Source organism: Pediculus humanus, genomic scaffold (genome assembly GCF_000006295.1).
Source record: "Pediculus humanus corporis 1103172107430 genomic scaffold, whole genome shotgun sequence".
NCBI classification, from domain to species: domain Eukaryota; kingdom Metazoa; phylum Arthropoda; class Insecta; order Psocodea; family Pediculidae; genus Pediculus; species Pediculus humanus.
In genome coordinates, this window is record NW_002987052.1 from 86,563 (window position 1) to 104,233 (window position 17,671).

The 17,671-nt window shown below is 26.9% G+C and overlaps 1 protein-coding gene across 1 annotated transcript; it reads right to left on the reverse strand.

Moving 5' to 3' along the window:
• Positions 1-8,571: 8,571 nt before the first annotated feature.
• On the reverse strand, positions 8,572-12,112 carry Phum_PHUM079970 (uncharacterized protein; the record flags this gene model as incomplete). The annotated part of the gene is made up of 2 exons (XM_002423655.1): positions 8,572-9,196; positions 11,019-12,112. 2 exons carry the CDS (start codon positions 12,110-12,112, stop codon positions 8,572-8,574), a joined length of 1,719 nt encoding a protein of 572 aa, XP_002423700.1.
• Positions 12,113-17,671: the final 5,559 nt, after the last annotated feature.

Consider the following 17,671-nt stretch of genomic DNA (forward strand, 5'->3'; position numbering starts at 1 on the left):
TATTGTAAAGTTTCAATTTCGATCGTGGAACTAATAATTATGGCGGTTCGTGATTTTTAAAAAAAAAAGAAGAGAGAGATAAATAAAACTCACCCTCGATTGTTATCGATAAAATATTCCGAAGCGTATCCAATCATATTTAAATAAAATAAAATAAAATAATTCGTTTCGCGAAATACATAATTTAACAACAACAACAAAACGTTTACGTTATCATCATTATTATTATTATTATTATTGGTTGGTTTTTTTTTTTTCACGCAGTCACATTTTTAAAATTTTAATATTCAAATCGTGCTTGAAAATTACAACAACAACAACCACAACGACAACGACAACGACACAAAACTTTAAACGTATAACGAGAAAAAAGACAAAAACAAAAAGAAACGTAACATTAGTCATTTAACGTACCCCCTCCCCCCCCCCCAAAATAAACCGACAGACGTCCGACACAACTGTTATTAAAAAATATAATAATAATAAAAGACGGAGAGCAGATGCAGATTTACAAAAATTCACAGTTGCTGCATATAAGTTGAAATTAATTAACTGTATGTATGTACATAAATACATCACGTGTGTGATATCATTATTATTATTATTATTACTATTATTATTATATAGGAAGTGTAAAAAGTAACCATTGGTCAAACGCAAAAAAAAAAAAAAAACTTCGTTAGGAAATCACGTTATGTTGCTTTCAATGGTAATGACCTCCTTGGAAACAAAGGCATGGCCGGTATATACGAAAGGAGGTCACTCAATTTCTTCTGTCTGAAATTCTTATTATTAATTTATTATTATTATTATTATTATTATTATTATTATTATTATTGTCATTAAGTTAAAGACTGTTGTTGTTGTTGTTTAAGGTATGATAAATGAATGACCTTCGAATTAATTTTTTTTTAACGTAATTTAATAATTGTTTTTTTTTTTTTTTTTTTTTTTGCTTACTGCCACTATTTTTAACGTATACTACCTACAACCACTTATAACCTAAAACTGTATCGACATCAATGAAAAATTTAAATGATAATCAAATCAATCAATCAAAATGGCGATCGTGGCGTGGGAGAGAGTGTAAAAAAAAAAAAATTATTTATTACGAGTAAAAAAAAAACGTGGTTTTAGATATTTTACGCCGATTGAATAGAATGTAGAAGACAATCATCATTATCATTATCATTTTTTTTAGTAGTAGGTCGGACGTGAGCATCGACATGTACCTTAAATCACGCAAAGTAGGAAAAGTGGTAGCGATGGCTAATGCCATAAGTGGTAAACTAACCACCACCACTGCCACCACTGGTTTTCCCTTAAATGTTTATTATAGAATTGAATAAATAAGGGGAGCCATTTTCTCCCCCGTTTTTGACATTTTATCGATTGTTTTTATCACGGATACATTACGGACATTTTTTAAAAATAATTTCCTAATTTTTTTTTTTTTTTTTAAATGGTTTCCTTAGGAAGACTCGATTCTTTTCGCCATTTCATCGTGTGTACTTAATTGCATTTAATTTCTTTTATTTTATTTTTTTCGGGGGAGGGGAGGGGGCGAGGGGGAGGAAATTAAAAATTAAATACGATCGTTAAAATTTACTAGGTACCGTCAAAAAGCAACAACAACAACAACAACAACAATTAATTTCCTTACAATTAACATTACGGTATTCAAACATTTACTCATTTCGTGCTTACACACGCACACGCACGCACACACACACATACGTATTTTTTTTTTAACGTGAATTTCTCGTGACATTAAGAATTAAAAAAAAAAAAAAAATCATGCCGACATTATCATTATTAAATTTTTTTTTTTATTTAACGTGGTTGCAAAATTGCAATCAGTAACGAATCATTTTATACATAATGGTTTCTTACGTGTACTTTCGACGATTTTTTTTGGCGCCAAAATTTTTTTAAATCGATTATGGTTAGAGTAAACAACAACAAAAAAACAAAAACAAAACTTCCGTCTATTATAATATTAAAAATATTTAAGTTGTGTTGTGTGTTTTGATGTTTTGCATGAGTTGGATTAACGGTTACCCGAAATAATAATAATAATAATAATAATAATAATGATAATATTAATCGACTAGTTTTATAAAAAAAAGGCGTTTTCATAACCGTCGTAAACCGCGTTTCCGTTTTTTTTTTTTTTTTTTTTTAAAAGGATTTTACGAGTTTTATTCACTTTCCAAATCGATGATTTTTTTAATTTTTTTTATTATTATTAACAGCGAAGCATGTTTTTTTTATCACTAACTGTAATACCCTTTTATTATTATTATTATTATAAATGCCCCGTTACTTATTAAAAAAAAAAAAAAAATAATAATAATTAAAATTATTTTACGCGTGACGTAAAAAAAAAAAAAAAGTGGCAAGAGAAAGACCGTGACTTAATTATTTTCAGGTGAGGTTTAAAAAAAAAAAAAAAATCTCGTTCGGTTTATCGGTAGTTGCGAAAAATCAGAAGGTTAAACGATTCGGATTTTAAAATTTTGCAACGCGTATTTATTATCATTATTAATGTTAAATCTCTCTCTCTCTCTCTCTCTCTCTCTCTCGTACGCGATTGTTTTTTTCACAGTTGGTAGTACGACATCCGTTTTTCACGCTTCTCCTTCGTTCTCTAAGGAAAACAATACTCGATGATTTCACGCGGATGTTTTCTTTAATTTTTTTTTTTTTTTTTTAAATAAGGAACGTTTCACATGATTCGAATCGTCGTCTGCTGTTTTGTTTACTAATAAAAACCAGACCACCCACGATGATTTGAATACTCTTGCTTTACATTAAAATTCTTTCTAGAATTTTTTTTTTTTCTATAGACAAATAACTCTCGTAATATTTTTTTCCTTTGTCATAATTTTTACGCGATGCCGTACGTGAATTTCATTCTGTTATCATCCATTTGTACCATTTTCGAATAATTTCTTCTGCCACGTACGAATTATTTAGAATTTTTCCAAACGCAAAAAACGTTATTCATCCCATCATTCATAACAAATTTTTTTTTCTCTTCATTGTTTTCAAATTTAAATGTTTCCGTTCGATTTTTCCAATAATCATTCCAACAACAACATCATCGACATTTTTTTTTTTTCGCACGTATCGTGGAAATTTAAAAAAAAAAAAAAAAAAAAAAACCGTTACGTAATTTTATTTTCGATATTATTATGGAGTAATTAAAAAAAAAAAAGTCGATGAAAAACAAAACTAAATGAAAATAATAATTTAAACTTCCCAACTTCGATATAAATAAATAAATAATTAAACAAAAGAAAAGAATATTATCATTACAACAAAATAATAATAATAAAAGAACTGCCTTGACTTGTCCCACTTTTTTTTCACTCGTGGAAGTAGATTATTATTAAAAGTTTTTTGCCTTGCATGATTTTCTCATTTTTGCGACACGCGATCAAAGTTTTTTTTTCTTTTTTTTTATTTCTGGGTGTGATTTCATTTAATTTTTCATTCATCATAAATGAAACATTTATTAAGTTTTACATTTATCATTATTATCATTATTATCACTATCATTATTATCATTAATAATGTCGGCCATTATACGCGAAAAAAAAGAAAATGACGGAATGTGTTTGATTAAACGAGACTTTATAGAGTGACATTAAATCTCGCTATTATTTTTCAAAATATTATTATTGTTGTTGTTGTTGACCTATCATATTAATAACGCTAAATTGTTTGTCGTTTGTTATTTATTTATTTATTTCTTTTACCACGTTTAAAAAAGTGTGTCAGTTTATCGCGGGTTTTATTTATTATTTGTTATGAAAATCGTTATGATACGAATACCCGTAAATAAATAAATAAACAAACAATCGTGGTAACGAACGCGAGATTTTTTTTGTTTGTTTGTTTGTTTTGTTTATAATAAAGATACAAACAATAATAATGATAATAATAATAATAATAATAAATGGAAGAATTAAATATAAAAAAAAATCGTGCAATCAAATTTCCCGCCGAATCGATTTCTTTCGAAATTTTTTTTTTTTTTTTTTTAAAGAAGAAAATAATAATAATAATAATAATAATAATAATAATAATAATAATAATAATAATAATAATAATAATAATAATAATAATAATAATAATGATAATGATTGATTTTCGAGGTTCGGTGGTCAATTTAAAAAAAAAAAAAAAAACGAACTGAAATTTCATAAAAAAAAAGTTATGAAATAAAAATTTGAAGGTTAGGCTAATTGAAATCAAGGGGGAAATAATAAATAAATATTTTACTTAGTTACGAGAATTCCTGTACATATAATTTTTACGTAGGCAAAAAATTTTTTTTTTTTACCGGATTTATATTAATAATAATGATGATGATGATGATGATGAAAATCGTTAATTTTTTTTTTATTGGTTGGGTGGCGCGAAAAATTATGAGCAATGAAAATTTTCCGAGTTTTTTTTTTCTTTTTTTTTTTAATGAGAAAATTAAAACGATCGTAAAGATTTTATGAATTAATAATAAATACATACATGTATATATGTTTATTAAAAAAAAAAAAAAAAACGTGGCATTAATTTTTTTTTTGCCGCCTTTTTTTTTTGTATAAATTTTTACCGGATGTCGTTTATCGATCGAAAACCGTGAAAATCAATGAAACGAATGAAAAATAATAAAAATATGAAAAATGTATTTGTTGGTGGGGGAGGGGGGGAAATCAATGCTCCCTATTTAACAAAAAAAAAGTAGGCTTTCGTAAAATAAACTAAACGTGGTATTAGAAATAATGTTTATCATTATTATCATTATTATTTTTTCGTGAGGTTTTTTTTGACCGAAAAAAAAAAATGTAAAACAAACGTTCGTTTTTGACAAAAAAATTCTTTTTTTAAAATGGGAAAGAGTAGATCGTTAACATGTTTGTTCTGCATCATCTTAGTCATATTTAATAGTCATCATCATCATCATCATCATCATTATCATTATCATCAAGTGACCTCAACTTTTAAGACGAGAATTTAAAAAAAAAAAAAAAAAAAAAAAAAAAACGTTTGTGCCATTTTTGTGGTAAAAACGGTAAAAAAAAAATTTACTAAGACTTAAGGATAATTACTTTTGGTTGTTCTCGTTGTTGTTGTTGTTGTTGTGGTTGTTTTTGTTATTGTTATTGTTCTAGATGATTCTATTATTAGATTGATGCCCACGTTTTTATTTTATAACAAATTTACCACCTACTTATATATCGATCACCTTGAATAAATTTGTTTCCGCGATTTTTTTTATTTTTTTATTTGAGTTGTTGGTAATACTGGATTCTTATAATTTTTAAAAATAATCTACAACCATTATTATTATTATTATTATTATTATTATTATTATTATTATTATTATTATTATTATTATTATTATTATTATTATTATTATTATCATTGAATTTTATTTATTTTGTTAAAAAGCGTGAGAAAAAAAAATATTTTCGTGATTATTTTAAAATGAAAGGCAAAAAATATTTTTTTGTCTGCTTTGATTTTTCTCTTGAATGGCATTTAAAAAAAAAAATCGAACGAAATTATTTTCAAGGTGTTGTGTATCAAAATTATTAAATTATTATTATTATTATTATTTTTTTTTATTTGAAAGAAAGAGAGAGAGAGAAAGAAACAGAGAGAGAGAGAGATTTGAAATTTAGTCAAATGTTTGTTATTTGCGCGACTTGTTATGTATTACAGTGACGTCATAATTGTCGTAAACATTTAAAATTTTCTTTATTCGAACGATTCGAGCGCGTACATTTTAATGTTAATCGTTTTTTGTTTTAAAAAATAAAATCTATTGAAAATGTTTATTTACTATGAAAAATATTTTTTTTAAAAACAAAACAATGGTTAAAAAAATTCTAAAGACTAATAAATATTCAAAATGCGAAATCTTCATTACAAAAAATTGGCAGTAAAAAAAAAACACACACACACACACACACATACACAATTCATTGAACGCACGATTTTTCTTTTTTTTTTTTTTCTCGAAGGACTTTTTTGTTAAGGCGTGTGTTGTTTGTTATATTCGATTACTTAAAACGGTTTAAGAAAAAAAAAAAAAATTTTTTTTTTTTTTAAATTTTCATCAGGTTTTTTTTTTTAACGAATAACGTAGTATTATTATTAATTTATTTTTCTCTTTTAAAGAGGCGGGGGGAGAGAGTGGGTAGGTGGGAGGAAAAGGGGAAGTCTCGAGATAATTCGGCAACGAGTTGTGAAAAACATTTAAAAAATTTTTTTTTCCTTTTTGCTCGTCATCGTCATTAAACACACACACACAAAAAAAAATGGTACACGTTCCTTAATTATTATTATTATTATTATTATTATTATTATTATTATTATTATTATTATTATTATTATTGTTTTAAAAAAACATAAAAAAATTTACTCATTGTGTCCGAGAAATGCGCGTGAAAAACGATTTAATTAATTAATTAATTAGCATTGATCGATTCTTAATCGACTGTGATTTTTTGTAAATAGAATGTAAATAATAATGATAATTAACGCTTTAGGCAAATGATGACGGTTATAATGATAATGATAATGACGACGACGATGTTGACGATTATGACGTATGACGACGGTTATTATTAATAATGATAATGAGTGGTAAAAGAAAGTAATAATTATAAATTTTGTTTTTCGGCAATCAAAACGACGAAAGTTTTCTTTCTTTCTCTCTCTCTCTCTCTCTCTCTCTCTCTCTCTCTCTCTCTCTCTCTATCTATCTATCTCTATCTAACTATATATCTTTCTCTTTTTTTTTTTTGGTAGAGTAATGTAAAAACGAAAGTGATTTATTATTTATTTATTTTTGTAGAATTTAAAAATTTAAACAAAAAAGAAAAAAAAAAAACGCGATTAAAAATTTTATAAATTAAAACTCACGAAAGGAAGAAACGTGAAAAGAATATAAAATATTATCGCCTCCTCCTCACTTCTCCCCCGCCCCACTCCCACCTCGCGATTACATTGTTTTACGTTGATAGCATAAGAGCAAATAGAATCGAAATCGAATTCGAATTCGAAAAAAAAACGTTAAATTTTTTCGACGTTAAAACGTGTCACCGCGAAAGAAAAAAAAACTTTTCCTTTTCTCTCTCTCTCTCTCTCTCTCTGTTTGTGTGTGTGAATTATTTGCAAAATTTCATTATTATTATTATTATTATTACGTAATAATTTATTGTTATTGTTTTTTTTTTCCACGTTGCAACGGTTGAAAAAGTTGCATTTTAATTATAGATTTGCAAACAATATTTAATATTACGAATAAGTTCTTTCCCGTGTTTGTTTGTTCGCTTGTTTGTTTGTTTGTTTGTTTGCGATTCGCCATTTGTTCGGTTTTTTTTTATTTAAAATTTTCATAATGGTAACGCAAAATTACCGTAATCAAAATGTAATAATAATAATAATAATACCGCGATAATAAATTAATTTATATGATTGTTACGTAGTGATATTCGACCCGATAAAAAAAACTTTTTTTCGAGAACAACGCGTTTACTTTATTATTATTATTATTATTGCGGTTGTTGTTGTTTTTCGTTAACGAAAATGGATACGAATTTAATTTTGTCGATTTCGAAAAAAAAAAAAAAATTTAAAAGGTTTTCAATACCTAAAACGTTTTTTTTTTTTTTTTTTTTTGTTTTCCTTTTCGAATTATAAGATGGGGCCGTCGAACCCCCCATAAAAATATTTTAAAAGAAGTAAACAAATGAAAACCTTTGATTTCGAAAATGGCCGGGGAAAAAAAAAACCTTTTAACGGTTTTAAATTTCTTTTAGATTTTATTATGTAAAATTCTTTTTTTTTCTAAACCGGATGTTATTCAAAAAAAAAATTTTTTTTTTATTCATGCTTTAAAAATCGTTAATGCATTTTTAATTTTGGAAAATTTCGACAAAATAATAATAATAATAATAATAATATTAACGTGGGGTCATTGTGTTGTTTTTCATAGTAAATTTGAACGGAAAAAAGAAAATTTTTTTTTTTTTTTTTTTTAATAACTCGAAATGGATTTTTTATCGGTGTCAAAATCAAATATTAAATAAGATTCAGTCGTGTCAGTAGAAAAAAAATTATTTCGATAGTTTTTTTTTTTTTTCGATTTGTTTATATTGTATTTGTCGCGGATGACGCGAATCACGCGATTTTTTTTTATTAATAAAAATTCGAATCACGACCGTTAAAATTTTTTTTTTTAAAATAAAGTATTATTATTATTATTATTATCATTAATCGTATGTTACGTTATTCGAAAGCATAATTTTCAAAACAATTTTGTTTCTTTGAAAAACACTTTTAAAAAAAATTTTAACGGTTTTTCTTTCTGAAACATCTGTTAAAATTTTTTTTTTTTTAATTGTTTTTAATAATAATGATAAGATAAAATTAAATTTTGGCGCGACATTGCGCAACGATTTAAATGAATATCACGTGAGAAATGTCAGTCAGTATTTAAATTTTTGAAGGTGAAATAATTGGGAAAAAAAAATGGCGAAACAAAATAAAAACTTACCCCCTTGGAGATGGATGACGATCCGTTGAATCAGATTCATATCCTAAATTATCTTGTGCTTCACTTGCCGGCGGCGTTGAATTCGTCGTTTCCGTTTCCGGTATTTGTTGTTGTTGTTGTTGGTTCTGTTGAACGAGTGTTGCTTCACTAATAGATCTTGTTCTTCCTCCCGGTAATGATGCCGGTCTACTCCTTGTCCTTCTCCTTTGTGACCTATTTTGTTCGTTTCCACTCGATCTATTCGTTTGCTGCTGTTGCTGTTGTTGTCCATCACTACTTCCCGTTTCGTTCAAACGATTATTAATAACGTTTTGTTGTAACACACCGGATTCACTTTCGTCACTTTCAACTTGAATGCGTAAACTATCGGGAGGAGCACTTCTTATTCTAATTGGATCCTCTAAATTAAAATGTCTAACTCTTCTCATGGATTGTCTCAACCAGCTGGAAACTCCGCTTGATCCACCGTCATCGACAGAAGGTTTGCAAGGCATATCCTCATTGCAAATAATACTCTCGACAACTCGACAATCACTGTTTACAACATTATTAACTTCGGTATCACTCATTCGTGGAGACGATGACCTATTGCGCATGCGTTCCTCTTCGTCATTTTGCCAACTTAAATCAACGAAAAACACAAATAATTAGTCATTTTATTTATTTATTTTTTTTTTCCCCGAAAAAAAAAACACGTATCATAGTTTTGTTAAATTTAGAAAATGACGTAATTAATTAATTAATTAATTAATAAACAATATAAAATAAATTATTAAAAAAAAAAATTTATATTACTTTTGATCAGGTTGAGTTTGACATTCAGCATCAACTCTCGATGATTGATCAGGGCCATCCGAATTTAAATTGCTTATGGCATCTTCCAGCCAACTCCAGTCAATGCAATCGTTAAAACTGGAAAGAAACAAAACTACTAGTAATAATTACAGGTAATTATTATTATTATTATTTTTTTTTTTTTTATTCAAAGAAAATTATTATTTCGCAAGTTCAAAAAGTGTAAAAAAAAAAAAAAACTTTTGCCGTTACTTATCTGTAACAAGTTTTTTTTTTTTGAAAAGATAATTATTATCATTATTATTATTTTTAATTAGCGTAATTAACAAAACCTTAATTAATTTGTACCTGAAGTTTGTTTAACAAAACTAAAACTTCACAGTTTAGAGTTTGAGAAAAAAAAAAAAAAAAAAATTTAAATTCTTTCGACCGTATACGATGTTAAATTTTTTACACACGGGGGAACCCGAAAAAAATTTTAACGGTTTTTCTGTTTCCGGTCGAAGAATTTTGTCGCCAAAAATTAAAAAGCGGCGGGAAAAAATTTTTCGAAAAATTATTTTTTTATTATTATTATTATTATTTTTTTTTTTTCAAACAAATTCGAGGAAAAAAAAAATGAAAGGTATTTTTACCACAATCAGGTACGACTCGTAACGATTCGAAAAAAAATGGGAGAACGGTAGAGAGAGGGGGAGGGGAGGGGAGGGGAGGAGGGGGATAAAAGAATTTTTAACAATCGAACCATGGTCATATATATATATATTTTTTTTAACGAATTATGTCTGAAATTCGAGGTTATGTCAATTTATTTTTAAATATCAAGGAAGTAAGAAAATAAAATTATTAAATTTTTTTGGGTGTGTGTTTGTGTGTGTGTGTTGTAAAACGTTCGATTCGATTCGAGATTATTGTTATTATTATTATTATTATTATGGTTTGATCAAACTCCAGGCGATAACGCCGCGTAATATCGTTGTTTAAACAAAAGAAAAAAAAAAAAAAAAAACTTTTTTTTTGTTTGTTTGCCAAGATGTTCTTCAAATGATTACATAATGTAATTCTACTACTACCATTTGAACTTAAGTCCGTTGTTTTGAGTTACATTAAAAACGTAACCTTACAAATATTATTATAAGGACTAATATATAATAATTTACGCGTTGGATCAACTAAAAAGAAAAAATTATCAAGGTGTTGTTGTTGTTGTTGTGGTTGTCGTTAGTAAAAGTAGACCAAAGAGGAATTACTTGTTTTTTTTTTTTGTTTCGGTTGTTTTCTTTTGCTTTTTATCACGGTTTTTATCGCGATTTTTAATTGACACAAGTTCTGGTTCGTTTTGCACTTGGCAAACAGGTTAAGAAAGGAAAACAATGGAAAAAAAAAAAAAAAAATGTTTCGTAATTTCTGCAGGTGGTATTAGAGAAAACGTTACCGGAATCACGGTACAATTAAGTTCATTATTTTTTTTTTTTCGTTGTTAGTCATTTGAAATTAAAATTTACGAGAGGTTAATAATCAGAAGGAGGAGGAGGTATTTAGTATTCGTTGTTTATTCCGGTTTTGTTATTTCCTTTTGCGTCAGTATCGATACGATATAGACCTCCTCAAATTATAGAATGAGAGAAGTAAGGATATTATACTTTACCTGAGTTTTGAATGCGTCGGTGAAATTTCGCCATCCTCGTTTGTACGATTCGATAAACTACATGGATTTGAATCGTTTGAATCGCTCACGATGGAAGGTGATTCCAGAGAAAAACGCACTCCCCCACCATTTATTTCCGATTGTGGTCTTTGGTTTAAACTTACACTGCTTGATACTTTTGGTTCTATCATAGATGATCTATCGTATGCTAAACCGATACATGAATAAGTCGCGGGTTTGGATGGAAAATCGTTGTCGATTTGAAAAGGACATGGTGATGATGATGATGATGATTCCATTTCTTTTAATATTTTATCTCCTCGTTTTTTATACCTGCTACCTAATTCGATCATCGACATCCTTTGTTTTCCTCTTTTCAATAATTTTTCCAATTTGTATTTTTCAACAAATGATTTTGATTTTATCCTTTGGTTTTTCCAATAATCATCTTCGTACGATTCGTTCACCCGAGCGTCGTACGACGATCGCGGATTTTTTAAAACGTTTTCATCATCATTTTCCGATTCTTCATCGTATGCTAAATTCACTCGACTTCCATCGTCATCATCATCGCGGTCGTCGTTTTTCGTAAAATTATTTAAAAAACAATTATTTCCGTTTATTGTGAGTGTAGGTTCCGCCACTGTTTGACAATTTTTTCCGACTAAATCCGTGCACAAAGTTCCCATTAAATCATTTAATTCTTTATCGATATCTAAACTATTGTTCGATTCGAACTTACGATCGCGTCCTTCAATCAAATTATCAACTTTCGAACCTGACTTTTTACTATTTTTATATTCTTTTTCAACGTCTTGGACAAAATTCGATAACATCGTATCGGTTTTTTTTTTTAACGCCGCGTTCACGTCGAAATCCGAATCAGGGCCGTAACGAATAACGTCATTAATATTATTATCGTTTTCGTTATCGGATAATAAATCGTCATTGAAATTGTTGATTTGTTCGTCTCGTAATCGTTTCGCATCGGATTTTATTATTATTCCTGGATACGATTCCTCTACGTCATCATCCCCCGAACGATTGTCTATCGAACTATCGGATTCTGAAAAATTAATCACTGCCGTATCCATATCGATAAGAAGTTTACAATTGCTATTCACTTTAATCAATCTCCTCGACGTGTGTTCGACGTTTGTTTCGTTTTCGCCATGCACGTAAACAACCGAAGCTCGCGTTACATTCAAATTACTATTACTATTATTATTATTATTATTACTGTTTGTTGCCGTGTCGTCATTTTCTATTCGTTCAAACGACAATTCGTCGTTTGGAAAAGTCGCAAAGTTTTCTCCATTATTATCAACGTTTTTATCATCATATCCCAAAACAGGTTCCCAACGCACATCCTTTTTCTTGTATTCTTTTTCCGATTTTCTATTTCCTGAACAACAACAACAACAACAAATTATTATTATTATTATTATTATTATTATTATTATTAATATTAATATTATTCAATAATTTAACATATTTATTTAATTCCGGTTTTTCGTAATTTAAAAAAAAAAAAAAAAAAAAACGTAAATTTTTTAAATCCTTAAAAGGACTTTATAATAAGAAGGTCGTTTAGTGTTTGTTGGATCGCGCGCACACACACACGGGTTAACAGTTTGTTTGTCATTAACTATCTGACTAAGATGTTTTTCCTGTTTTATCAGCTACATATCTGAGTACTACTCATATGGTGGGTATCCTTTTAAACCACGATCGGAAATTTTAATTTTACATACCGACGCGAGACGACGACGAAAAAAACGACGTGTCAATAACAGAAAAAAAAAAAAAAAAAGATTTTTTAAAAATTAAATATTTCCTGTTAATTCGTTAGTTAATTAATTAATTAATTAATGAACAAGTGAAAAACAAAAGGATTTTTTTATTAATCACGTGATTACGGACAAAGACGAAATATGTAATTTTCATACGTTTGAAAAACAATGTAATGATAATAATAATAATCGAATCGTTAATCGAACGTTTTACATATATATATATATATATATCAACGTTAATTTTGTAAAAAAAAATTTTTTTTTTTTAATTGTCGGCGCGATCGCGATGTCCTAAATAAAATTTTTTATACTTTATTAAGAACGACACACTAATGAGTGCGTGAGTGCGTGAGTGTGCGTGTGCGTGTGCGTTTATGCATGCGAACATGCAGAAGAAAAAAAAAAAGCAAAACTCGTTTCTCCTCTTTTAATCTATCTTCACGTCGCCATTTTGTAAAAAAATTACAACGAAGAAAGTTTTTTAAATTTTTATTTTATCATTATTATTATCTCTATGATAATAATTAAACCGTATTAATTGCAGACGAAAAAAAAAAATTTGTTATTTTTAACGGTTTTTTTTTTTACTCTATGATCACGCGAGAAAATTTCTTTTCGAATTCTGCGATATTTTCCAATTTTGGTATTACGTAATTGAATTGAATGATAATCGTAATTATTATTATTATTATTATTATTATTATTATTATTATTATTATTATTATTATTATTATTATTGTTTTTTTTTACGTGGGTTTTAAGAAAAAAAATGAAAAGTAGATCACAACCGTAAATGAATTTCACTCGCGACCTATACGAAACAAACAAACAAACGAACAAACAACAATAGTTATTTTGAATAAATTTTTTTTCTTTTTTTTCATCCTATTTTATTATTCAAAAATTTTTAATAAAAACAAACAAACAAACAAACAAATTAAATATCGTTTAAATATATATATCTATTAAATATCGTCTGCTGGAAAAAAAACTACGAGAAATAATTTTTATTTTTTTGGCAATTCCAACGGTTGTCGTCACGATTTTTTATTTTTTTATTTATTTATTTTTTGCGCCGGCCATTTTTTTTTCTTTTACAATTTGTTTTTTTTTCGGTCGTGCGATTAATTTTTTAAGGAACGTTCTAGAAAAGTTTTTTTATTTGGATAAAAAAAAAAAAAAAATTTCTTGTTTTTTTCTTAACGAAAGAACCCGTGGGTGGAATAAATTTTACGAAAAATTTCAACTCCCGGCAATTTTTTTTTTTTTTTTTTTATAGAATTTTCGTGAATAAGATTAACTGGATTAGGTGTAGTAGAACTAACTAACAGAAGTCATTTTTTTTTCTTTTTCACGAATAATCAATTTTAATAATGATGATGATGATGATAATAATAATAATAATGATAATAATGATAAAACAATTGTTTTTTTTCCCCCCATTCGATCTACACATTCGTACTTCTAAATTTTGAAAGTTTCCGTTTACTGATCATTCGTTTTTTGGATAATTTATTTAAAAAATTTTACGATGATAATAATAATAATAATAGTAATAATAATAAAAATAATAATAATGATAATAATAATGACGAAAAGATGAAAAGTTTTGAAAATATGTGTGTAAACCAATCGAATAAGTAAAAGGTTGGAAGAAAAAAGTAGAAATTCGTACGATGATATATCGTGGGATTGTGCGGGGAGGGAAAAATGATTTCGAAAAGTTATCTTATAGCCCCCCTCCCCCTTCCCATTTCTTTGGGGAGCAAAATGAGGTTAAAATTCGAAAAAAAAAATAACTTTAAATAAATAATTTTTTAAACAAAAACAAACGATGAGAGATTTTCAACTTTAAAAGTTTTCATACGTACACGAAAATCGAAAAAAAAAAAAAAATTACACAGTTTATTATCATTATCATCATCATCATCATCATCATCATTATTATTATTATTATTATTGTTATTATTATTATTTTTGTAAATTAAAAGGTAGCGTGAAAAACAAAAAAAATTTTTTTTTTTTTTTTTTGGTACAAATTAACTTTTAATATCGTTTTAAATATATTTTATTTAAATGTTACCGAAAATAAAATTCATCATCCTCTCTCTCTCTCTCTCTCTCTCTCTCTCTCTCTCTCTATAATCCATTAAATTTGCCCTTCGCTTACTCATAACCCCCATAGTTTAATTGAAATAACAATAATAATGATAATAATTAATCAACGTCCAAATTTTAGTTTCTTCCCTTTTATTTTATTTTATTTTTTGATTATTACACGTTAAAACCTTGACCGTACGTATTATTTTAAATCCGAACGTAATAATAATAATAATAGTGGTAGTAATAGTAATAATAATAATAATAATAATAATAATAAACGATTTGATTCGTTAAACAAAGTAATTCTTTTATGAAATTTATTAATAACCTTCGGGGTTAAAATTGAGGATGAAAGAAAAATTTGATTTTTTTCGGCTAAAATATAGCTTGAATCTTATTGTCGTGTAATTAATTTTCCTTTTTTTTTTTTTTTTATTACTTGAACAGATTTTAAGTGAAAAAAAAAATTTGCGTTTTTTTGTTCGTTAATTCTAATGCCACGATTTTTTTTTGTTTTTAAATTAATTTTTTTTTCACTATATCTCTATCGAATGTGAGCGTAAAACAAAAAAAAAACAAAAAATTTTTTTGTGCAATATGTGATTAAAAAAAAAAAAAACCCCTTAGGGTATATTGACGTGAAACTAGAAAACTAAAAAAAAAAAAAACTTGTTTACGGTTTTTTTTTTAAAAATCGAAACTGACCAGAATATTATTTAAAGTTTAAAAAAAAAATTTTTTTTTTTCGTGGCATTAAAAAAAATTATAAAACAAATTTTTTTTTTTTTTTTTTTACTTTCTCGTTTAGTAATAATAATAATAATAATAATAATAATAATAATAATAATAATAATAATAATATTTTTTGTTCGTTCTCTTCGATGATTTTTTTTTTATTTAAATTATTATTATTATTCTTATTGTTATCATTATTATTATTATTGTTATTATTATTTAACGAACGTCACGTAATGTTTTTGCCATGATAGCAAATTGTTTTTTATTTTTTCTTTTGTTCTGCGGATAATTAAATAAAAATAAAATAAATTTTCTTCTTTCTTCTTCACGTTTATAACATTATTATTATTATTATTATTATTATTATTATTATTATTATTATTATTATTATTATTATTCGTTTTTTTTTTAATTTTCTTACCCTTAAACGTGTTCAAAAAAAATTTTTTAACTTTTTTTACGTTTAAACTCATTTTAAAACGAGATTTAAAATTAAACTGCTCTTAAGAGTTGGTTCATTAATTAAATTTCAACAAGTAAATGATTATCACCTTTTTTTTTAGCACCTTTTTTTTTTTTTTTTTAATTCGCGTTGTTATGTTGCCACCACTGCGATTTTTTAAATAATTATTTCGTTTATAAACAAAACTATAAATGACAAAATTTAAATTTTTTTTTCTTTATTTTTATTGTATTTTAATAATTATTATTTAAAAAAATTAGTGTGAAACCGTTACGTATTCAAAATGGCGCTCCTTTCATCAATTTTATTATTATTATCATTATTTTTTTTTTTCCGTGTTTATATTGTCGAGTGTTTAGTTTTCTTTTGTTTGAACAACTTTTTAACGTCATAATGATGATGGGCGTTACGGCGGTTTTTAATAAAAAATTTTCATTTTTCAGTTTGTTGTTAATCCACCATCATTAACATGACGCGTCTAGGCTTTTTATCAAACAAACAAACAAACAAACAAAAAGAAAAGAAAGAAAATGATTAACCTATCGAGGTGATTAATTCAAGATGGACAAAAAGAAAAAAAAATCTCAGGTAAATTTAATTTTAATTAATTTAAAATTAAAATTCGCACGAAAATCCTGTCGCGTATAAAATGTCTAATCACAAACTCATAGTAGTAATTATGTCGTGGCATCAGAATTTTTTTTTTTTCGCGCGCGCAAATTTCCAATCGAACACCTGTCTGTCAATGCTTGTTTTTCATTTCAACCCGAAATATTTTCGTCAAAAATTTGCTGACAACCGTGGGGTGACCCAAATCAAAACGTGATCACCCACATACATGTAAGAAGAGGCTCTCATATTTCAATTTGAAATTTGATATTCTTTCAGGTCAGGATTGATGTCGTCGTCGTCGTTGGTTGTTGCCTTAAATTTTATTTTAGGCGGGTTTTAAATTCTTTTTTTTTTCGTTTCTTACCATATGAGTCCGTCAACAACTTGCGTTCGTGTCGCGCAGCAAAAAAAAATTTTTTTTTTTTTTTGCCCTCAATAAAAATTGTCGTCAGTTCACGTGTTTTTTTCTTCTGCTATTATTACTTATTTTGAATAGAAATGCATATTGATTCGGTTCATCGGTGACACCGTTTTGTTATTATGATTTACGTGTCGCCTGATACAAAAAAAAAAAAAACGGTTGTCGGTTCGATCGTAGAAGGTGTTTTTCTTCGGATACCAGGTAACATAAAATGTTTGAAAATCGTGTGTGTGCGTTTGTATGTGTAAACGTTCCAAGGTCGATACCTCCTCCTACTCCTCCTCTTTCTTTTGTCTTTTTTCAGAGTCTTCCTAACATTATTTCTCGTCATCATCTTTTACCTTTGATTCGAATCATTTCTTCTTTTTCCCTCTCCCCTCCCCTCCCTTTATTTCCTTTTACCTCGCTTGTTACGTAAGAAACTTTTTATTTTCCGGGGTTTTTTTTTTTTTTTTAAACATCATCATTACGGTATAAAAACAAATTTAAAAAAAATTATTTTTAAACTATTTTTAACGAA